Source organism: Rutidosis leptorrhynchoides, chromosome 3 (assembly GCF_046630445.1).
Source record: "Rutidosis leptorrhynchoides isolate AG116_Rl617_1_P2 chromosome 3, CSIRO_AGI_Rlap_v1, whole genome shotgun sequence".
Taxonomy (NCBI): Eukaryota; Viridiplantae; Streptophyta; class Magnoliopsida; order Asterales; family Asteraceae; genus Rutidosis; species Rutidosis leptorrhynchoides.
Genome location: NC_092335.1, coordinates 355,537,733 through 355,563,072, shown reverse-complemented (window position 1 = coordinate 355,563,072; position 25,340 = coordinate 355,537,733). Strand labels below are relative to the sequence as shown.

Sequence of the window (25,340 nt, the reverse complement as noted above, 5' to 3'; positions counted from 1 at the left end):
ATCTAGATGGGTGCATACCATTGCGTACAGAAGACTCCCAACAACACTTGAGTATGGAACTGATGACATATAAATTTTGTGATCTTGAGATGTGGGACAGTGATCAAAACTTAACTTAAAGTGTGGAGCTATAGGTGTAGGTACTAGTTTACAGTGGCTCATGTTGAACTTTTTCAATACCTTAGCAATATATCCGGATTGAGACACGGTAAGTTTTCCAGCATTACGATCCCGTGAGATTTCCATGCCCAAAATTCTCCTTTCCTGCCCGAGATCCTTCATCTCGAATTCCATGCTCAGTTGGTCCTTTAGATCTTTAATGAGAGTTTTGTTTGTAGAGGCTAGAAGCATGTCATCCACATAAGGGACTAGATAAAGAGAAGATCCACCATGAAATTTCTTAAAATAAACACAGTCATTATAACTACTGCGTAAATACCCAAGGCGTACCATGAATGAATCGAATCTTTTGTACCATTGGCAACGAGATTGCTTTAATCTGCAAAGGGATTTCTTTAACTTGCATACACAATCTTCCTTTCCCGGTACTTTAAATCCTTCAGGTTGATGAATGTATATTTCATCTTCCAAATTACCGTGGAGGAAGGCATTTTTAACATCCATATGTTCGAGCTCTAGATATTGAAATGAAACTATCGATAGTATTATTCGTATAAAGGTGTGACGTACAACATGTGAGAATACCTCGGTGAAATCGATACCTTCTAGTTAATCAAAGCCATGAACAACAAATCTTACTTTTTGTCATTTACGATCGACCCCATGTGTACCAACTTTGACCTTGAACAACCACTTATAGCTTATGGCTCGTTTGCCTTTGGGCAGTCTGACCAAATCCCATGTTTCATTCTTATGCAGGCTTTCAATTTCCTCTTGCATAGCAGCATCTCACTTACTGTTTTCATGGCTTGAGATAGCTTCCTTGTAGGATTTAGGCTCGATATTATCTACATCTGATGCAACAATGAAACCGTATGCAACCAAAACACATTCATAATCTTGGAATTTGGGTGATCTGACTGTTTGTCGTCTTTCTCTTTCACATGCCAGCAAGTAATCGGGTGGAGTCTCCTGTTATGTCACAGATTGTGTAGTAGTGTCCGTTTGTTTGTCTACTTGTTACTCATCACCAACTTCAATCTCCACCTTATCGGTGGATGTGTTCATTGTTTCATCAGGTACCATAGAAGCTGGATTATCTGGGTTTGGATTTAAAAGAGACTCTTCTTCAAACGTTACATCTTAGCTATGTATAATTTTTCTATACTTTGGGTCAGGACACCATACACGATAGCCTTTTACTCCGGATCCATAACCTAAAAATATGCATTTAACGTCATGTGAAGCAAGTTTACCATCTGATATTGCTCATTTCTCATATATTTATCATGGCAATATCCGTCAATTTTAGTCCCTTTGGATACGGTTTTGGTTATTATTCGCGTTTATTATGGAGATTGTGATTTGAGAGCCGAGAAGTGTTCATTTGATTGATTATTTGAGTTTATGGAGAGTTTACAGCAGTATATATGTTTAGAGTTGATTTAGGTTGTGAGTGAGGGAAGTAATATGCAAAAACGAGCAAGGATTTTGGTCAGTAGATATGCACGCCACACATTTTTAAGAGCGTCGCGCGCTATAAAGTAAAACAGGACCCGCCGGCTTGTTATATTGTGCAGCTATTTTTATTCAGAAATGCGCGCCGCGCATTTTCTACGCACCGCGCAAAACAGGTCGGCCAGAAGGGTTCAGCTATTTAAGGAAGCGGTTTTTTTACCTTAAGTTTATCTTTTCATCAGCCGAATTTGGGAGCTCTAAGGGCGATTTTCAGTGACTTTTGGGGAATTTCAAGGTCACTCTAACGCATCAATCATTTTGCTAACGAGGATCAATCTAAGCATCAATCAAGATTCATCGTGTAGTTTGATTCTTTGTTCATCAACAATGATTTCTTTATTGATTATTACTTTAATTTCAATTGTTGCCATGATTTTTGGCTAGTATCTTAATATTTGTCTAGACTAATAAACCTATGCGTTGGATGTGATTTCAATTAATTGTTGGATTATAAGTATTTTGATTTGAAGTTTTTAATACGTGAATGCATCTTATGAAACTTGTTCTTTTCGATTCAATTGATTATATGTTTATTTGATAGGACGAGAGTTCATCAATTTAATATATATTTTTTCAACTAGTTTGTCTCAATTGATTGTTTGCTTAATCGGAGATGATAGTAAATTGAATTCAAAAGGCTAGACGAATTAGGTGTAAATCACTCACAACGAGAGTTGGTGTGGTTACTGATTACTATGAGAGTAGAGTCATAATTTAAACCCGATTATCATTTGAGTCAACTTATCACATCTAGGAGGTCTTAAGTGATGGGAAATTCCGTGCTGTGTAATCTTAGTTGTTGTGTCTGCGCTGGGGAATTCCAGCTGGACCGTTTAGGAAACTCACATGCTTTAATCCACAATTCGAGCTTAATTTAATTGCATCCAACACTAGGTGTAAAAGGTCTAGACGAACATTCGTTTTCTTATTTGATTTACAACTATCTTTTTTTTTTTTTGAAAGGCAAATACATACACCCATACACGAATTTAAACACGAATATATACATGCCCACCCCGGAACTCGAACCCTCAACCTATAGGTTGAAAAGGTCACCTCGATATCGCTAAGCCAATGGTCCTTTGGTTGATTTACAACTATCTTATTTTTCCTGTTTGCTTTAAATCTTAAACATAAAATACCAAAAATATTGTTCTTTCTTGTTATTAGTTAAAGTTATCCTTGATTTGGTTAAGCGTTATATAGCCACAAAACCAAACTATCTCGTACTTTTGATTTTCTTAGCTTAACTTTAGTTTATTTTTATTAGTTACAATCTTAATTCTCACGTGTGAACTGTCCTTGAAACGATGCTGGTTTTACCAACTTTATACTATTGCACGATCGGGTACACTGCCCGCTAGTATGTAGTAATCTTTTAAACCGGTATTTCCCATCATAATTTATATACGCGATTTTACACATCAAGTTTTTGGCGCCGCTTCCGGGTACAGTTGTGTTGAAAATTAAGATTGTCATCTAATTGTTCTTAGTTGCGTCTTATTGTGATTAGATTAATTTTTGCTCTTAGTTTATTTTGGTGAGTCGGTATGTTTAATCAGTTTGTTAGTTGTATTCTTGCAGTTTACAGGTAGTTTATGCCAGATACTCGTTCATCAAACGCAGAGTTATATGTGCCTTATCTAGAACCAGAAAAAGTTATTTGGAGTCATAATTCAGGCGAGTCATACAATTCAGACGAGTTTGACACGCTGGATTCTCATACGGTTATTTCGGATCCATCAACAAGTGACCCTGCGGTTAATTTAGGAAGTCTTACTGATTCAGTTCTGCTTGAAACACAAGAGACAACGATTGTTCCTCAGACACCAGTGGTAACTAATACTCCAGTTGTTCCTAATATTCCGATTATACCAGAGGTTCCTGTAGCTCGTCAAATGGCACAACAAGGTCAGGGTATGGCGGAAAGGATGAAGGCCACCCAAGTTGACCAGGGTAATGCTATCAGAGTTCTTGAAGTTACGCATGATATTGGGATCAAAGGCCCCATTATCAGTCTGATTGGGTCAAAATGTCAGTTTGGAGGGGAACTACAAGAGGATGCTAATGAGCATCTTCGTATTTTTCTGCAGATTTGTGGTTTGTTTAAGTTCAGTAATGTCCATGATCACGTTATCTACTTAAAGCTTTTCCCGTGGTCATTGAAAGGGGAAGCTAGAGTTTGGTTGGACAGCTTACCTAAGGGTACGATTGAGGATTGGAACACGTTAATGGAAAGGTTTTAAGCAAGTATTTTCCTGCTTCTAAGGCCGCTCGACTTCAACAAGAAATCTCTCAGTATTGTTAAAAGCATAATGAGACTCTTTATGCTGCTTGGAATCGCTTTAGCCATTTCTTGCGATCTTGTCATTAACATGGGTTAGATACCTTTGCCAAGGTACAAACTCTTTATAAGGGGTGTAACATTAGCACCCGTGTTACTATTGATCAAGCTGCAGGTGGTAGTCTTATGGACAAAACAGAACAAGAGGCTATTGAGATTATTGAAAAGCAGGCTGAGTATTCTCATGAGTGGTATGAGAATAATGATTTGTCTCGTTCTTCTTCTTCAGTCGCAAGCGTCAGTGCTTATGATGATATCCTTCGATTAATGCTAAGTTGGACAAATTTTGTAGACACTTAAAAAATATGGACAAAGACATTCACGGGATGAAGGTTGGTTGTGAATTCTGTGGTGGTCTTCATTTATCTAAAGATTGTGATGCAGGTTTGACTATGAATCAGAAAGAAGAAATTACGTTTATTAGTCAACAGAACAACAACCAGTTTCAAGGAAGAGCTCAGTTCAACAAAAAATTTAATAATCCTTATAATCGTCAAGGAAATTAGGGTTCGAGGTTTCAACCAAGTTCAAGTGGGGGTTTTCAACAACAAGCCCCAGGGTATTTCCAAAACCCCAAGTTGAGGAAAAGAAGTCTAATCTTGAATCGATGTTGGAGAAGTTGATGATATCTCAGACTCAGTTAGTTACTACTGTTACTCAAACCAACGAGAAGAATGATCAGTTGTTTAGAAAATAGCAGGCCGCTATTCAGAATTTACAGAAGCAGATTGGTCAGATTGCAAATCAGAGGAATGAGAGGAAACCGGGGTTGTTACCTAGCAACATGGATACTAACCTGAAAAATGGGCACTTCAATGCTATTATTACTCGGAGTGGGTTAGCTTATGATCCACCAAAGAAGCCCGATGAGTATGATTTGCCGGTCACATTAGTAGAAGAAAGTGAGCTAGTTATTGTTAGTGAACTAGAACTGGGTTCGGAGCCGAAATAGGTGATTGAGAAGGTTGTAAAGGTACCGAAAACTGTTGGTGCTAAACTGGTAGTTAAGAGTATAAACCACCGCTCCCGTATCCTAAGAAACAGAGGCTAGAAAAGTTAGAGGCGAAAAAGCCAAAGTTTATGGAGTTGATTAAGAAAGTGAATTTCAACTTGCCTTTTATTGATGTTATTGCGGGGATACCCAAGTATGCTCAGTTTATCAAGGATTTGCTCACCAAATGGAAAAAGATGGAAAGCGTTTTATCAGTGACTTTGAATGCAGCATATACAGTGGTGGTGACAAACCAACTTCTCGAGAAGTTGGAAGATCCAGGTTCCTGGTTTATTGGGGATCTTGACTGTATGCGGGCATTGGCGGATTTGGGTGCTAGTATTAATTTAATGCCCTACTCTATTTACCTTAAACTAGCACCAGTGGAACTTAGACCCACTTGCATGGCCATATAACGAGCTGACCGCTCTATTAAATTCCCTCGTGGAATTATAGAGAGCATGCTAGTCAAGACTGGGACATTGGTTTTCCCTGCTGATTTTGTAGTTCTAAACATGGAAGTGGATGAAAGGATTCCACTTATTTTGATTTGGCCATTTTTAAATACTGCTAGATATCTAATTGATGTTTATGGCCAACAGTTAACCCTTAGAATAGGTGACCAAAAGGTGACCTTTGCTATTGATAAGGCCTTAAAATACCCCGTGTCCCTAGATGATACTTGTTATTATTTGCAAACCGTGGACACGCATGTTGAGTTTTTGCAGGAGTTTCCAGAATTGCAGGGAAAATGTGAATGTGAAATAGCAAATGGTGAAGAAGATATGTTGGATGAGGTGGATTTTGTGATGCCCCGTACAAAACCATCGTGTACGAATCATGAACAACAGGATCATTACAAGGTTAAATACTATATGCGGTTTCAAAATAAGTTTGCATTCATGAATATAGGTGACGTCTTAACCAACGTCAAATGTTTAACATACAAAAGTGTGCTTCTACGAATAGAAGCATTAATAATAGTACGTGACCCATAGGTCGTTACAAATCATTGTTTCAAAAGTAACATAGTTTAAATGCAAATTAAATGTTTCATGCGAAGACATCTCTAATAAGCGCAGCGAGAGTCTACAAAGAATGGCAACTACAGCGGAAGCAATCAAACCTTAAGCACCTGAGAAAAACATGCTTAAAAATGTCAACACAAAGGTTGGTGAGCTATAGTTTAAGTATAACAGTAATGTAAGGTAGGCCACGAGATTTCAGTGTTTCAAAACAGTATGAAAAGTATATGTATAACCGTGGGCACTTGGTAACTAACTTAACGTAAATAACACCCCCTAAAAGTACACTTGGTGAGTGTGTAAGTTTACGAAGTATTAAACACCCGTTAAATGCTAGCGCTACTAGCCCGAGTGGGGATGTCAAACCCTATGGATCCATATCTAAGATTCGTGTTTAGCGGTTCAAAGACCAATGACTAAACGTTACCGAGCTAAGGGGAAAGTTTATGCCGTTGTATAACCCACACATATAATAAGTTTAAGTACTCGTGTCTAGTATGTAAAATGTAAAATGCGCATGTATTCTCAGTTCCCAAAATAGTTAAAGTAAAAAAGGGATGCTATAACTCACAGTGACAAGTAGTAAAAGTCGATACGCAGGAATAGTAAGCAAGTGGTTGGTCCGAAAGGTCCTCAAACTTAGTCAAAAGTTACTAAGTCAGTAAATCGTTCTCAAAGGTTTAAAAGTATGTAAATTAGGTCTTAAGTACCATCATCATTCATCATTAAACAAAAAGTGTAAAGTAAGTTTTAAGTCAAGACTAGGGTTTGAAATAAAGGTTGACTTCGTTCAGTCGCCACGACATTTATACAGACTGAAATAAGGTGAGACCAGTTTCCATGGCTCCGTATATAAGTCCCCTAGAGGCTCACCAATTTCGAGAACCAAAATCGTCTTCGTTCGACCGTGGCGATAGTTTAAGTGCGAGTAGGTCAGAAATTTCAGCACAACGTTAAAAGGGTGTAGTGACTTTCGGATGACCATAAATCCTAAAACGTAACTCGGATTAAGATGAGGTCTAAATGAAAAATCATTTAAACGAACCGAACTAGCTGGAAATCAACTTTTCCAGTAGTCCAAGTTATTGATCAGTTCCAGAAATAGTAAGAAAAGGTGTTCCGGTGGGTTCTTGGTGCTTGATGCTCATCACGGTTCTCATCCTTGATGCGTATAGCTTCAAGTGTACAACTCGTTGATGTGTTTGCATCATATTAACCAAGTTTTGACCATCATAACACTAGTGTACATCTAAGATATTTAGCACAACTCAATTAAGGGTTGTAAGTAGTTAGATGAACCAAAGTTACATCAAGATCTTAGATCTGACATAAACATGAGTTCTAATAGTAATATTAAGCTACAAACTTGAAAGTAAACTAAATAAATAAGATCTTAAGTTTTAGAACTTAGATCTTAGCTAGATCTTAAAGATCCAAGACTAGAAAGTCTAGATCTAGTGTTCTTAAGTTAGATCCTAAGTTATAGAACTTGGATCTTCACTTTAATGAAACCGTAAGTTATGAAACTTAGATTTTCAACTTGTAAAATATATGTAAGCTTGTAAGCTCTTACTTACAACAAAATTAGAAGACCATAAGTTATATAAACTTAGATCTAACATAAGTATATGAAGTTATAACTAGAAAGGTATACTTCCATGTTCTTGAACTTACAAAGTTAACTTTAGTTCAAGAAAAATGAGATCAAGATTAACTAGTAACACTTGACCAACAAAACAAGAATCACGACTTTAAACATGTATAAAAAGAAGTAATAACTTAAATTTACAAGTAATAAGTTCATGGTAGTTCATACTTAGAAAGATTCAAGCCAAGGCTTAGATCTTTAAGAAAGTAAACCTTAAGTTTACAAACATGAACACAAGTATGATTATAAACTCATGAACTTTTCTTTTAACAAGTTTTATGGAGGAATCAAACTATAATCTTGATCCTCTTTGGTTCTTGTATAAACAAGATAATATGAAGAATAAACTAGAAAGTTTGATTCTTATAACTAGTAAGTAAACAACAACAACAAAAGAACAAGTAACAAAACAAGCAAATGATGATGATATTTAATGATATATTTCGGTTTTACAAAGGAGAAAAAGAAAGAAATAAAATGATATGATACTTACAACTAGAGAGAAAATGAGATGAGAGAAAGAAGTGTAAGTTTGTGTGTGTAAAAGTGAAGTAATACTAGAGAATAAGTAACAAAGAAATTTGAAAATGGAATCCCCTTTCTCACCCTTGCAACCGTCGATTTTCTTGGCTCAAAGGGGAAGGGTCAAAAGCCAACTTTCAATCATGGGAGAAAGGTGAGAGCTTGAAATGGTATTAAAGCTAAATGGTATGGGAAAGTGGTGTAAGTATACAAGTAACTAGTCTTTACATAACACTAATTAATCTTGCTTATCATTAATGAAATACTTCCATAAAAATGGACTAATTAGTCCATTAAGGAAGTAGGGTGGGCTTCCAAGTCCATTAACATGAGTCCATTAATAAAAGCCCAAGTCTAAGTAAGTAAGTAATAATTATATAAGTAAAGTACAAGTAATTTACTACTAACATTCGTTAATTAAAAATGATTAATAATAATTAATCATGAACGTAAATAATATTCGAAATATTATTCGTGAAAAGTACGTGTGTCACAAAGACAAGTCGGGCCATGTAAAGTTAAATACGGTAACAAGTAAAATGTATAAGCATACATTTAATAAAGCGCAAGTATTAATAATAAATATTAATAATAAAACATTGGAAAAGGTGTCAGGAAAAGGTGAGGATACTTCTGCATCATTTGATCCTTTCGTTCCCAGGTAAACTCAGGTCCTCATTTGGCATTCCATCGTACTCGGACGATCAGAATCTTGTTGTGTTTCAAAGTTTTGACCTCACGATCCATAATTTCGACAGGCTCTTCCACGAAGTGGAGTTTGTCATCAATCGTAAGTTCCTCCAATGATATGACATGTTCCGGTTTAGCAAGACACTTCTTCAAATTCGATACATGAAAGGTAGGATGAACTGAGCTCAATTGAGTTGGAAGATCCAAATGGTAAGCAACGGGTCCAACACGCTCCAAGATTTTAAAAGGACCAATGTATCGCGGGTTGAGCTTCCTACGTTTTCCAAAACAGATGACACCTTTCCAAGGTGTGACCTTCAATATTACACGGTCACCCACGTTGAGTTCAAAGTCTTTACGCTTAAGGTCGGCATAACTCTTTTGGCAATCACGGGCCGTCTTAAGTCTCGCTTGAATTTGGACAATCTTCTCAGTTGTTTCATGGACTATCTCGGGTCAGGTGATTTCCGTTTCACCTACCTTGGCCCAACAAATAGGAGATTGGCACTTACGGCCATACAACGCTTCGAAAGGTGCGGCATTAATACTCGAATGATAACTGTTGTTGTAAGATAATTCGGCTAGCAGCAAATTCCTTTCCCAAGCCTTTCCGAAATCAATGACACATGCACGCAGCATGTCCTCCAAAGTCTGAATCTTGCGTTCGCTTTGTCCATCTGTCTACGGGTGATACGCAGTGCTCATGTCGAGACGAGTCCCCAAGGCTTCTTGCAAAGAACGCCAAAATCTGGAAGCAAAACGGGGATCGCGATATGAGATAATCGATAAGGGCACACCATGATGAGATACAACCTCTTTTATGTATAGTTGAGCGAGTCGCTCCATCGTATCCATTTCCTTCATGGCTAAGAAGTGTGCAGATTTGGTAAGACGATCAACGATAACCCAGATGGTATCGTATCCGCCCACCGTCTTTGGTAGCTTCGTGATGAAATCCATTGTTATCCTTTCCCACTTCCATTGCAGGATTTCTGGTTGTTGAAGTAACCCAGAAGGCCTCTGATGTTCGGCCTTAACTTTCGAGCAAGTCAAACACTTCCCAACATAATTTGCAAAGTTCTTCTTAAGATTAGGCCACCAGTACTGTTCCTTGAGATCGTGGTACATATTACCGGCTCCTGGATGAATCGAATATCTCGACTTGTGGGCTTCATCTAATATAAGGTTCTGTAGGTCTCCATAACGAGGTACCCAAATTCTTCCGCCATAGCATCGGAGTCCAGTTTCCTTAACTTCAAATCGAGAAATGAGAATGTTCAAGTATTCATGAGATATATTCTCCTCCTTGAGAGCCTCATCTTGGGCTGCTCGGATCTGGCTATTGAGGTTCGAATGAATGGTGATGTTCAAGGCTCGGACACGAAGAGGTTCCATCCTCTCCTTTCGGCTCAAAGCGTCTGCTACAACATTGGCCTTGCCAGGGTGATAAAGAAGTTCACAATCATAGTCGTTCAGCGTCTCGATCCATCGATGCTGTCTCATATTCAGTTGCTTCTGATCAAAGATGTGTTGGAGGCTTTTATGATCGGTGAAAATAGTGCTCTTTGTTCCATAAAGGTAGTGTCTCCACAGCTTTAATGCAAAGAAAACGGCTCCAAGCTCGAGATCGTGGGTAATGTAATTTCGCTCGTGAATCTTCAGTTTTCAGGAGGCATAAGCGATAACCTTTGTTCGTTGCATCAGTAAACAACCAAAACCACTTTTCGAAGCATCGCAATAAACGACGAAATGGTCACTGCCTTCAGGAAGTGATAAGATAGGTGCCGTGGTAAACTTCTTTTACAAGGTTTGAAATGCTGATTCCTGTTCGGGTTCCCAAATGAACTTCTTCCCTTTGTGAGTCAGCGCGGTCAAAGGACGCGCAATCAGAGAGAAACCTTCAATAAATATTCGGTAGTAACCGGTGAGGCCTAAAAATTGGCGAATATGAGTCGGGGCAGTGGGGGTTTCCCACTTGCTGATAGTTTCAATCTTTGCGAGATCAACTTTGATACCTTGATCACTCACAACGTGACCCAGAAATTGGACTTCTTTCAACCAAAATTCACACTTGGAGAATTTTGCATAAAGTTGCTCTTGTCTCAAGAGCTCCAACACTAGACGAAGATGTTGTTCATGTTCTTCTTCGCTTATGGAGTAGATGAGAATATCATCTATGAAGACGATAACGAACTTATCCAGGTATGGCTTGAAGACACGATTCATGAGATCCATAAACACGGTAGGTGCGTTGGTTAAACCGAATGGCATCACGAGAAACTCATAATGGCCATAACGAGTTCTGAATGTAGAGTTCATCACATCACTCTCTTTCACCCTCAACTGGTGATAACCTGATCGCAAATCAATCTTAGAGTAAATGCTTGATCCTTGTAGTTGACCAAAAAGATCGTCAATTCGGGGAAGAGGATATCGATTCTTGATTGTCAATTCGTTGAGTTCACGCTAGTTGATACACATGCGGAATGATCCGTCCTTCTTCTTCACAAATAAAACAGGTGCGCCTCAAGGCGAGAAACTTGGTTGGATAAATCCACGGTCTAACAGTTCTTGTAGTTGACTCTGCAACTCTTGCATTTCGGAAGGTGCAAGTCGATAAGGTGCGCGAGCTACAGGTGCAGCTCCTGGCACTAAATCGATCTGAAATTCTACTGCTCTCGGTGGTGGTAATCCAGGCAATTCTTCCGGAAAGACATCGGAAAATTTGTTCACAGTTCGTACATCGTCCACGCTCTTCACCCCAGTTTCTAAGGTTTTCACATGTGCCAAAACAGCAAGACGTCCTTTCTTCATGATCTTTTGTGCTTTCATGCAACTAATGAGGTTCAGCTTCGAGCTACACCTCTCTCCGTAAATAATCAATGGCTCACCATCTCCGTGTGGTATACGAAGAGCTTAATCTCCACAGATAATGTCAGCCCTTATCTTAGTCAACCAGTCCATACCGACAATAACATCAAAGCTTCCCAACTTAATGGGTATCAAGTCAATCTCGAAATCCACACCAGCTATGTTGATAATAGCTCCTCGGCTAACTTGGTCAACTTTCTCAAGTTTTCCATTGGCTACCTCTACAAGCATACTCTCCTTTAAAGGAACTAACGACCAATTTATCTTAGAGCAAAAGTGTCTACATACATAACTTCTATCGGTACCAGTATCAAACAGAACATAAGCTAATAGATTGTTGATAGTGAATATACCTGTGACCAAGTCGGGGTTCTCACGGGCATCCCTTGCGTTTACGTTGAAAGCTCTGCCACGCGGTGGTCCGCCGTCCTTTCGCTTGTTGGGACACTCATTTCTGAAGTGGCCCGTTTGTTCGCATTCATAGCACTTTCTTGGTCCAGTAGGGTTTGTCTTCACATTCAGGGTGGTGATCTTACAGTCTTTGCCAATATGCCCAGTCCTTTTACATTTTTCGCAGACCACGTTGCAGTACCCGGTGTGATGCTTGTAGCATCTCTTGCAATGCGGCAGACTATCCTTGTAGTTAGAGTTCGAGCTAGTGTTCAGGTTGGGGTTCCTCCCAACGTTGTGCCTCTTAGCGGGGGTTTGATCATCGGCTCTCCCCTTGTTGTTGTCCCACTTATGCTTCTCACTACTACCCGATTCGGATTTTGCCCTTTCCGGTTCATCGCTGATAATTTGGTTCATTAAGGTGTGCGCCATGCGCATTGCTTCCGGGACATCAGCTGGCTTTGAAGAGGTGAAATTTCCCTTAATGGTCTTAGGAAGTCCCCACAAGTACCTTTCCATTTGTTTAAACTCCGGGGTAACCATCGTGGGACACATTAGAGGTAATTCCGGATACCTACGGTTGTAACCGTCAAGATCGTTTCCTACCACTTTCAGTCCCCAAAACTCAGTTTCCATCTGATGTATCTCTATCCTGGGACAATACTCTTCAATCATGGCCCCCTTAAATTCTTCCCACGGAGTGGCATAAGCCTCGTCAATACCCTTGGCATGAGCAAGTGTGTTCCACCAGGTTAGTGCGCCATCCGACAGCGTACATGAGGCATAATTTGTTTTGTTCATCTCTGAGCAGTTGCTTACATGGAACACATATTCTAATTTCTTAAACCACCTAGTGAGACCAACTGGCCCCTCAGTACCACTAAAGTTGTGGGGCTTACAGCTTTGGAATTCCTTATAAGTACACCCATTACAAATGGGCTAGTTAATGGTGGGGCTTGGGGGTTCATTTCCGCTAAAGCTGCAGCTACTCGTTCAGTGATCATTTCTTCGATCTTTGCTGCTGTGGGCGTTGATCTTCCGTTGGCCATTGATGTTCTAAACAAAATTTTTGACTCAAGTCAAAATCCAGTATCAATAAATAATAATACAGTATATGGTAACCAACATGGGATCAATCACAACACATGCTAGTTAAGTAACGCAAATAGATTCAGATACCACAAAATCATCATACAGTAACGTAAATAGAACACTCTGCAAAAATTAAACAACATAAAGTTCCATTCATTAATAAAAAGAGACATACATCCGCATATGATTCGTACGATACATAAGTAAAACATAATACTACAAACTAGATTACATAATGAAATCTACTACAAAAGCCCTATGGTGACGGTGGGTAGAGGATGTCCATTATGTGGGACATCTAGTCCTCGAGCTCAGTTACCCGAGCACGGAGGATCTCTACCTCCTTCGTCAGTTCCTCGACAGAGGGAGAGGCTGGTGGGGCTGGCAGTGCAGATGGTACAGGTGGAGCTGGTGGTGCAGACAATGCTGGTGGAGTGGGTGGTGCAGACGGTCCGGCACCATAAGTAGATGCTGCGTAACGGGGAGCCTTACGTATGAATGGATCAGCAGGATACGACACAAGCCGCTTACAGGCGGTAACTCTAACCTTCAGTACACGTGCGTTAACAAACGACCTACCTCCGTTAACCCCTGGAATAACAGTACCATCAAAATGATACCGCTTCTTCGGCGGGGTAGAGGGTGGCTGCACGGGTGCCTCCTCAGGGTCCTCGTCGGAATTCTCGTCGCTGGAATCGTCGGATGATGAGTCATCGGATGATGAGTCGTCGGAATCATCGGAAGGTGGATGTGCTCGGCCAGTAGTCATCAGTCGGTATCTTTCGGGTGGAATCGGCACAACACGTCCATCAGGAACGCGTCTAGCCCAATGATTATGCTCATTATGGAACGGAACGTCCCCATATTCCCCAGGAATCACAGCACCACCGGAATGGTGCTGTGGCTCCGAGGGTCCTGGGATGAGTGGAGATGGAATCTCCGGTGGATCCTCATGTCCGTCTGAGATGATCACTGGGTCGGGTGCATGGCTACTGTCTCCAGAGGACGAAGCTCCAGAGTCTCTGGACGGTAAAGAGGACGGGATCTGTGAATCGGCACAATGGTAGGCGATGTGGCAGATGAGTCTGAGTCGCTCTCCAAAATGATAACGGGTGGGACATCCGACATCTGAACAAGAAAAAATAACTTTTTCCATGTCAGTAAGTCATAAAGCAAGCACGTATTAGGCAAAGTAACTACGACAGTCTAGATCATCTATAGCAGTAAGTAGCATGGCAATAACGACAAGTATCATGCAATCGAAAGTAGATAGTAGCATGCAGTAGTGAAAGCAAGTAACATTATACGGCATATAGTAGTAAAAGTAAGCAGCAGCATGCAGCAAGTTCCGCAGAAACAAGTAAACTAGCAAGTTGTAGATTAGTCCTATTAGTGAATCCTACTCGGTCCGGTCTAGACTCACTAATGAAACCTAATTCCCTACAACCAATGCTCTGATACCAAATGTGATGCCCCGTACAAAACCATCGTGTATGAATCATCAACAACAGAATCATTACAAGGTCAAATACTATATGCAGTTTCAAAATAAGTTTGCATTCATGAATATAGGTGATGTCTTAACCAACGTCAAATGTTTAACATACGAAAGTGTGCTTCTACGAATAGAAGCACTAATAATAGTACGTGACCCATAGGTCGTTACAAATCATTGTTTCAAAAGTAACATAGTTTGAATGAAAATTAAATGTTTCATGCGAAGACATCTCTAATAAGCGCAACAGGAGTCTACAAAGCATGTCAACTACAGCGGAAGCAATCAAACCTTAAGCAACTGAGAAAAACATGCTTAAAAACATCAACACAAAGGTTGGTGAGCTATAGTTTAAGTATAATAGTAATGTAAGGTAGGCCACGAGATTTCAGTGTTTCAAAACTGTATGAAAAGTATATGTATAACCGTAGGCACTTGGTAACTAACTTAACGTAAATAACACCCCCTAAAAGTACACTTGGCGAGTGCGTAAGTTTACGAAGTATTAAACACCCGTTAAATGATAGCGCTACTAGCCCGAGTGGGGATGTCAAACCCTATGGATCCATATCTAAGATTCGCGTTTAGCGGTTCAAAGACCAATGACTAAACGTTACCGAGCTAAGGGGAAAGTTTATGCCGTTGTATAACCCACACATATAATAAGTTTAAGTACTCGTGTCTAGTATGTAAAATGTAAAATGCGCATGTATTCTCAGTTCCCAAAATAGTTAAAGTAAAAAAGGGATGCTATAACTCACAGTGGAAAGTAGTAAAAGTCGATACGCGGGAATAGTAAGCAAGTGGTTGGTCCGAAAGGTCCTCAACGTAAGTCAAAAGTTACTAAGTCAGTAAATCGTTCCCAAAGGTTTAAAAGTATGTAAATTAGGTCTTAAGTACCATCATCATTCATCATTAAACAAAAAGTGTAAAGTAAGTTTTAAGTCAAGACTAGGGTTTGAAATAAAGGCTGACTTCGTTCAGTCGCCACAACCTCTATACAAACTGAAATAAGGTGAGACCAGTGGCCATGGCTCCGTATATGAGTTTCCTAGAGGCTGACCAATTTACAGAACCAAAATCATCTTCGTTTGACCATGGCGACGGTTTAAGTACGAGTAGGTCTGAAATTTCAGCACAACGTTAAAAGGGTGTAGTGACTTTCGGATGGCCATAAATCATAAACTGTAACTCTGATTAAGACAAGGTATAAACGAAAAATCATCTAATAGAAAAAAAAAATAGCTGGAAATCATCTTTTCCAGTAGCCCAGGTTACTGATCAGTTCCATAAACAGTAAGTAAATGTGTTCTGGTGGGTTCTTGGTGCTTGATGCTCATCACGGTTCTCATCCTTGATGCGTATAGCTTCAAGTGTACAATTCGTTGATGTGTTTGCATCATCTTAACCAAGTTTTGACCATCATAACAAAATTTTTGGTCTAATATATGTAGCACACCTCAATTAAGGGTTGTAAGTAGTTAGATTAACCAAAGTTACATCAAGATCTTAGATCCGACACATACATGAGTTCTAATAGTAATATTAAGCTACAAATTTAAAAGCAAACTAAATAAACAAGATCTTAAGTTGTAGAACTTAGATCTTAGCTAGATCTTAAAGATCCTAGACTAGAAAGTCTAGATCTAGTGTTCTTAAGTTAGATCCTAAGTTATAGAACTTAGATCTTCACTTTAATGAAACCTTAAGTTATGAAACTTAGATTTTCAACTTGTAAAATGTATGTAAGCTTGTAAGCTCTTATTTAAACTTAGATCCAACATAAGTATATGAAGTTATAACTAGAAAGTTATACTTCCATGTTCTTGAACTTACAAAGTTAACTTTAGTTCAAGAAAAATGAGATCAAGATTAACTAGTAACACTTGACCAACAAAATAAGAATCACAACTTTAAACATGTATAAAAAGAAGTAATAAGTTAAATTTAAAAGTAATAAGTTCATGGTTGTTCATATTTAGAAAGATTCAAGCCAAGGCTTTGATCTTTAAGAAAGTAAACCTTAAGTTTACAAACATGAACACAAGTATGATTATAAACTCAAGAACTTTTCTTTTAACAAGTTTTATGGAGGAATCAAACTATAATCTTGATCCTCTTTGGTTCTTGTATGTTCTTGTATAAACAAGATAATATGAAGAATAAACTAGAAAGTTTGATTCTTATAACTAGTAAGTAAACAACAACAACAAAAGAACAAGTAACAAAACAAGCAAATGATGATGATATTTAATGATATATTTCAGTTTTACAAAGGAGAAAAAGAAAGAAATAAAAAGATATGATACTTACAACTAGAGAGAAAATGAGATGAGAGAAAGAAGTGTAAGTTTGTGTGTGTAAAAGTGAAGTAATACTAGAGAATAAGTAACAAATAAATTTGAAAATGGAATCCCCTTTCTCACCCTTGCAACCGTCGGTTTTCATGGCTCAAAGGGGAAGGGTCAAAAGCCAACTTTCAATCATGGGAGAAAGGTGAGAGCTTGAAATGGTATTAAAACTAAATGGTATGGGAAAGTGGTGTAAGTATACAAGTAACTAGTCTTTACATAACACTAATTAATCTTGCTTATCATTAATGAAATACTTGCATAAAAATGGGCTAATTAGTCCATTAAGGAAGTAGGGTGGGCTTCCAAGTCCATTAACACGAGTCCATTAATAAAAGCCCAAGTCTAAGTAAGTAAGTAACAATTATATAAGTAAAGCCCAAGTAATTTACTACTAACATTCGTTAATTAAAAATAATTAATAATAATTAATCATGAACGTAAATAATATTCGAAATATTATTCGTGAAAAGTACGTGTGTCACAAAGACAAGTCGGGCCATGTAAAGTTAAATAAGGTAACAAGTAAAATGTATAATCATACATTTAATAAAGCGCAAGTATTAATAATAAAACATTGGAAAATCCAGGGTCGTTACATTACCCACATGTTAAAGAAAATTTTGTCCCGAAATTTTAAGCTGAGGTAGATGGAGGAGTCGGGAAAAGGTGAGGATACTTTTGCATCATTTGATCCTCTCATTCCCAGGTAAACTCAGGTCCTCATTTGGCATTCCATCGTACTCGGACGATCGGAATCTTGTTGTGTTTCAAAGTTTTGACCTCACGATCCATAATTTCGACAGGCTCTTCCACGAAGTGGAGTTTGTCATCATTCGTAAGTTCCTCCAATGATATGACTTGTTCCAGTTCAGCAAGACACTTCTTCAAATTCGATACATGAAAGGTAGGATGAACTGAGCTCAATTGAGTTGGAAGATCCAAACGGTAAGCAACGGGTCCAACACGCTCTAAGATTTCAAAAGGACTAATGTATCGCGGGTTGAGCTTCCCACGTTTTCCAAAACGTATGACACCTTTCCAAGGTGCGACCTTCAACATTACACGGTCACCCACGTTGAATTCAAAGTCTTTACGCTTAAGGTCGACATAACTCTTTTGGCGATCACGGGCCGTCTTAAGTCTCGCTTGAATTTGGACAATCTTCTCAGTTGTTTCATGGACTATCTCGGGTCCAGTGATTTGCGTTTCGCCTACCTCGGCCCAACAAATAGGAGATCGACACTTGCGGCCATACAACACTTCGAAAAGTGCGACATTAATACTCGAATGATAACTGTTGTTGTAAGAGAATTCGGCTAGCGGCAAATGCCTTTCCCAAGCCTTTCCGAAATCAATGACACATGCACGCAACATGTCCTCCAAAGTCTGAATCATGCGTTCGCTTTGTCCATTGGTCTGCGGGTGATACGCAGTGCTCATGTCGAGATGAGTCCCCAAGGCTTCTTGCAAAGAACGCCAAAATCTGTAAGCAAAACGGGGATCGCGATCTGAGATGATCGATAAGGGCACACAATGACGAGATACAACCTCTTTTATGTATAGTTGAGCGAGTCTCTCTATCGTATCCATTTCATTCATGGCTAAGAAGTGTGCATATTTGGTAAGACGATCAACGATAACCCAGATGGTATCGTATTCGCCCACCGTCTTTGGTAGCTTCATGATAAAATCCATTGTTATCCTTTCCCACTTCCATTGCGAGATTTCCAGTTGTTGAAGTAACCCAGAAGGCCTCTGATGTTCGGCCTTAACTTTCGAGCAAGTCAAACACTTCCCAACGTAAGTTGCAACGTTCTTCTTAAGATTAGGCCACCAGTACTGTTCCTTGAGATCGTGGTACATTTTACCGGCTCCTGGATGAATCGAATATCTCGACTTATGGGCTTCATCTAATATAAGGTTTCGTAGGACTCCATAACGTGGTACCCAATTTCTTCCGGCATAGCATCGGAGTCCAGTTTCCTTAACTTCAAATCGAGAAATGAGAATGTTCAAGTATTCATGAGATATATTCTCCTCCTTGAGAGCCTCATCTTGGGCTGCTCGGATCTGGCTATTGAGGTTCGAATGAATGGTGATGTTCAAGGCTCGAACACGAAGAGATGCCATCCTCTACTTTCGGCTCAAAGCGTCAGCTACAACATTGTAATTGTTAGGGTGATAACGAAGTTCACAATCATAGTCGTTTAGCGTCTAGATCCATCGACGCTATCTCATATTCAGTTGCTTCTGATCGAAGATGTGTTGGAGGCTTTTATGATCAGTGAAAATAGTGCTCTTTGTTCCATAAAGGTAGTGTCTCCACAGCTTTAATGCAAAGACAACGGCTCCAAGCTCGAGATCGTGGGTAGTGTAATTTCGCCAAGGGTTATGAGCCAACCGAGGAAGAGCATAAGGAGTTGGAAAAAGAAAATGCATACAGGAATAAAACTTCAATTGAAGAACCTCCTGAGTTAGAGTTGAAACCACTCCCGGAACATCTAGAGTATGCTTTTCTACAAGAGGAGTCTAAACTCCCGGTGATTATTGCTGCTGATCTTTCTGTAAGTCAAAAATCTAAACTTGTTTCCGTGTTGAAAGCCCATAAACCGGCTATCGCATGGAAATTTTAGGACATTAAAGGTATAAGTCCCTCTTATTGTACACACAAAATTCTCATGGAAGATAACTTCAAACCGTGTATGCAACGGCAGAGGCGACTAAACTCGCAGATGCAGGAAGTGGTTAAGAAGGAGATTGTTAAACTCCTTGATGCGGGTCTTATTTACCCTATCTTTGAAAGTCCTTGGGTGAGTCAGGTTCAATAAGGGTGGCATGATCGTAATCACAAATGAAAAGAATGAATTAATTTCTATCAGGACTATCACGGGGTGGCGGGTGTGCATTGATTATCGAAAATTGAATGATGCCACCCGTAAGGACCATTTTCTCCTACCCATCATCGATCAAATGTTGGAGAGGTTAGCGGGAAAGAGCTTCTACTGTTTTCTTGATGGTTTTTTGGGATATTTCCAAATCCCTATTGCACCCGAAGACCAAGAGAAAATCACGTTCACGTGCCCATACGACACATTTTCTTATCGACGTATGCCCTTCGGCTTATGTAATGCCCCTGCCAACTTTCAAAGGTGTATGGTGGCGATATTCCATGATATGATCGAAGACTGCATGGAGGTGTTTATGGATGACTTTTCAGCCTACGGAGACATCATTGAGTCATGTCTTCGAAATCTTGAGCTTATGTTGAGTCGGTGTGAAAAATCCAATCTTGTGCTCAAGTGGGAGAAATGTCACTTTATGGTTCGTGAAGGCATAGTTCTCGGACACAAGATTTCTAAAGCTGGAATTGAGGTAGATAAGGCGAAAGTTGATGTTATCGCCGAGCTTAAGGCCCCTACCAATGTCAAAGGTGTTCGAAGTTTTCTTGGGCACACCGGGTTTTACCGGCAGTTTATTAAGGATTTTTCCAAGATTACCAAGCCCTTGAATAAACTTCTCGAAAAGGACGCTCCTTTTGTTTTCTCGAAGGAGTGTCATATAGCGTTTAATCTTCTTAAAGCAAAGCTCGCTAATTCACCTATCCTTATCGGTCCAGATTGGTCTATCCCATTCGAACTTATGTGTGATGCAAGTGACTTTGCAATCAGATCCCTCTTGGGGAAATGTATTGGAAAACATTTTCAGCCCATTTATTATGCTAGCAAGACGTTGCAAGGAGTGCAACTTAACTATACCACTATCGAAAAGGAGCTCCTAGCAATTGTCTTTTATTTTGACAAGTTTCGTGCATATCTCATACTAGCAAAGAAGGCTATTTATACGAACCACTCGACACTTAAGCATTTACTCACTAAATTCGAAGCTAAACCGAGATTGATACGTTGAGTATTGCTTTTGCAAGAATTCGATGTTGAAATCCAGGATAAAAAGGGTGCCGAGAAATTAGCTGCCGATCAACTTTCACATCTTGAGAAACCCTCCCTTGAGGTTCTCGATGAGACTACTATTCATGATGCTTTTCTCGATGAACATCTCATGAAAATGGAAGAGTGTGAAGACCCTTGGTTCATTGATTTTTCTAATTACTTGGTTGGAGGGTTCTTAGAAAAAGGTTGTTCACATCATAAACGCAAGAAATTCTTTAATGACCTTAAATACTATTTCTGGGAGGACACTTATCTTTTTAGGCGGTGTTCTGATGGAATGATCCGCCGATGTGTTTCCGGAGAAGAATGCACGCACATTCTTATCCAATGTCATCATAGTTTGGTCCCCAAGTTACGGGGCGAAAAGTCTTTGAGGCAGGTTTTTATTGGCCTACTATCTTCAAGGATGCCCACCGAATATGTCAATCATGTGATGCATGACAACGGGCGGGCCAAATCACCCAAAGAGATGAGATGCCTCAAAATGAAATCCAAGTTTGTGAGGTTTTTGATATATGGGGGATTGACTTCATGAGCCCATTCCCGAAATCTAATAATAAGCTCTACATTCTCGTTGCCAATGATTATTTATCAAAATGGGTTCAGGCGCAAGCTTTGCCTACAAATGATGCGCGTATTGTAGTTTCATTTCTTAAACAACTCTTTTCTCGGTTTGGTGTCCCGAAAGCTTTAATTAGTGATCGGGAAACTCACTTTTGCAATGCTCAACTAGAAAAGGTGTTGAAACGATATGGGGTAACCCATAAAGTTTCTACATCCTACCATCTTCAAACGAATAGGCAATTCGAAAACACCAACCGAGTATTAAAAAGGATTCTTGAAAAAATGGTTGGATCTAATCCAAAGGAGTAGTCATTTAAGCTTGATGATGCCTTATGGGCATTTAGAACATCGTACAAAATGCCAACTGGAACCACTCCCTTCCATTTACTCTATGGAAAAGTGTGTCATCTCCCCGTGGAGATAGAGCACAAAGCTTTTTGGGCTCTCAAAACGTGTAATCTTGACCTTAAGGAGGAGGGTCATCTCTGGTTGAACCAGTTGAATGAGTTGGATGAGTTAAGGGTCGAAGCCTATGACAACTAGTTAATGTGTAAGGAGAGAAAAAAGAAATGGCACAGCAGTCATTTAAAAGATCCAAAAGAATTTAAGGAAGGGGATTGTGTCATTCTTTTCAATTTGAGGTTTAAATTGTTTCCTGGAAAGTTGAAATCTAAATGGTCGGGACCATTTGTGGTGAGAAAAGTCTATCCTCACGGGGCTATAGACTTGGTAAATTTGAAAGGGGAGGAGTTTAAGGTGAATGGCCAATGGGTCAGGCACTATGTTGATGTTTTGAAGAAGGTGGAAGATGAGGTTAAACTCATCTTCAACGCCAACAACGCCTAAAATTGACGTTGTCGTTGTTTTTGTAGAGTTTTGTATATTTCTTGTAATTGTTTAAATATTTATGTTTGAAACAGGTGCAATATGATCAAAAATTACTGTTTTAGATAATGAGAATGTGAATTGAAAGTTTTATTGGGAATTTTGTGTTAAAAATGGCGAAATTAGCACCTGGGAAATATGTGCGCTGCGTAAAACAAAGCGCACCGCACATTTGTGAAGGAAAAAAGTTGGGCGTTTTTCAAAAGTTCTGAATTTATTTCACGTTGTAATGCGCGTCGCGCACCTTTTTGCGCACCGCGTAAATTAGCAGATCAGACCCCATCGGTGCCCTTTAGTATTTGACCCGAAGTTTTATAAACCATTTTCTAAACGAGTCTAGTCATAGTTTAGTCATATTTTAAAGGCTTTTTAGGGTTATTTCAACCCTTTTTCACCTCAATTACACACACACAAACACCCGCGCATCTTTAAGACTACAATTTAGGGTTCTTCAACTTCAAATCTTTGTAATTTTTCTTGCAATTACTTGTCAGTCATGAATTCTAGGGTCCATTTCTCCTTCTCTTACACTTAATTTCATCTCTATTGTTGCTAGTTATGCTTAATTTGATGATTATTTGAAGTTCAAGTGTGGGGTTAACCCTAATTCGTTTTATTGCTTGATTATTCAGATGATTAGTGTTAATAATGCCTAATATGCGTTGTTTATATGATTTTTACATGTGATTCGTGCATATTAATGATGCCAGGGTTTGAATTGAGTTAAATCCGAATTTAATGTTTCTAATTTGGGGTTTTTGTTTGAAAGATGGTTAATTGCTATAGGAGAAGTAATTCATGATAGTGTGGGGTAATTTGGGCGGGTCAAGTGTCATGTTACTTGACTTTTGATGTTTTGTGCTAGATTGTTAATGAAGATGATGTTTTTGAGTATGTTTGAGTATGTTACGGGTTTTGCATGCTTTAAGGTTGTTTTTAAAGATGATTTTGAGTTGGCTACGTTTTAATTTCATGAATTGTTAAGCTTACTTCGTGTTGGAAATTAAATTTTCTTGATATCTTTATGCTAGATCATCATGTTCTTATGCCATGTTAATGTTTTTGAGAGTTTATTTGGGGTTTAAGTTTGTATGGAGAAGTTAGTGTTTGTTCTAAACTTGCTATTGTGTGATGTTGAAAAAAAAAAAGAGAAAGTTCATGAACAAAAGGGCGTTGGCATGTTGTTGGAACAAAAGAATGAATTGTTTATTTTGCTAACACTAACTTTGCAAATTTTGTGGTCATTTTGTTGGTGATGTTTGTGAATGCAGGGACGAGGAAAACGTACGAGGACCGCTCCCGGTTCTTCGGCGCAAGCACAACAAGAGGATCTAAGGGATTGGCCAGAGTATGTAAGGAATGAATTCCTGACTGAGTTTGAAAGGATAAATAGAAGAGCAATTGGGTTGACGTGGTATTTTGATTGGAGTTATCTTGAGCAGGCAGAAGTTAGATATGATTTTGATGAGATTTTAATGTTATACTTTAACAACACGATTCTCCGTCCTTGGGAGAGGGTGTTTTCAGTTCGTGACACAGTTTACCAATTATTGTTCAAGTAGTTTTTCTCATCCTTAGTAGTTACAAGGACTCGGGATCCGAATAAGCAAAATTTTATAAGGTTTTGTTAGGTGGAAGAGATCAATCTTTGAATCGAGTGCAAATTGCTCGAGCTTTGGATTTGTATCCAGAATTGGATAATATACGACTTCCGAATTATTTGATACAAACCGAGTTCTACATACAAGAACCTCTTAGTAGTGTTGCTTTTTGGGGAAGGATAACGGAGGTTTAATGCTGGGAGAGTAAGCTATGAGAGAATTAAGCTACCATTTTATCATTTGTAACAACGGTTGATTGCTACTACGTTTACTGCACGGATAAATGGGAACAAATAACCTAATAATAAGGATTTGTGGTACATGGATCAAATCAAGCGGGGGAGACATACTGATATCGTTAGTTCTATTGTGGCGTACTTAAGTGAATGTTCATGGGAAACGACACTGGGAATGAAGTTATTGGGTTGTCATTATATCCCCAAATTTGCTTGGTTGTTGAATGTTGATTTGAGTAGGTTAGCCCCGGCAGATCAGGATATGTCGGTGTTTGGTATGCAATTTTATGTTAATGAAAAGATTTTGATGCCAGGTTTTGAGGATCGGTTGGTTCTATATCGAGAGCCAGTTAGTTCAGGTGCAGCGGGTACGAGTGCAGTTGGGGCTGCAGGTGGCTCAGCATCAGGACCTAGTGTGTGAGTTGGTCCATCAGCTAGTGCACATTTTACAGGTTCTTGGTATCCAAGTCAATAAGGTTGGGATAGTTTAATTAATAACATGAGTCGAATGGGTTTAGATTATGGTGATGTCGCGGGTTAGTTGGAGAACCATGTGGTTCAATCTGGTGTTGATTAGTCGGATAATGTGGAGTTTCAGAATGAGGTTCGAAGGCATCATGCTGCGGTTGCGAAACATAATGAGGAGGTTCAAAGGCATAATGAGCAAATGTGGCAAAGTCAGCAACGGCAAGAGGAGCTCGTGAGAGCTAACTTGTAACACCCTGTAAAAATCCCTTTAACAGAATGTTAACTCTGGTCCCAGTGTTTGGCTTGACTTCTACGTAACAACAATATCTTATAGCGGAAGTAATTAATACCAGAGAATAATACACGCACAACGGATCAACAATAATATTGAGTGAATCTACAGGTTTTAGGTAAACAACACAGTATGTTTAAGAAATGATTTTACAGAAAACACTTATTAGTGAAAGACCACCAAGGTTTAATGTTAAAAGTTTACAAGCAACGTTTGTCCTATTTCATAAGTTTATTGACACTATCATGTCAAGTTTCAAATCTTTGTAGACAATGCCATGTCAAGTT

General features: G+C 39.1%; 1 protein-coding gene across 1 annotated transcript; it reads left to right on the top strand.

Moving 5' to 3' along the window:
- The first annotated feature begins 20,261 nt into the window (after positions 1-20,261).
- Positions 20,262-22,114, top strand: LOC139901214 (uncharacterized). The gene is made up of 4 exons (XM_071883944.1): positions 20,262-20,891; positions 21,003-21,350; positions 21,614-21,807; positions 21,916-22,114. The coding sequence occupies exons 1-4, from the start codon at positions 20,262-20,264 to the stop codon at positions 22,112-22,114; spliced, it is 1,371 nt and encodes a 456-aa protein (XP_071740045.1).
- The last annotated feature ends 3,226 nt before the right edge of the window (positions 22,115-25,340 follow it).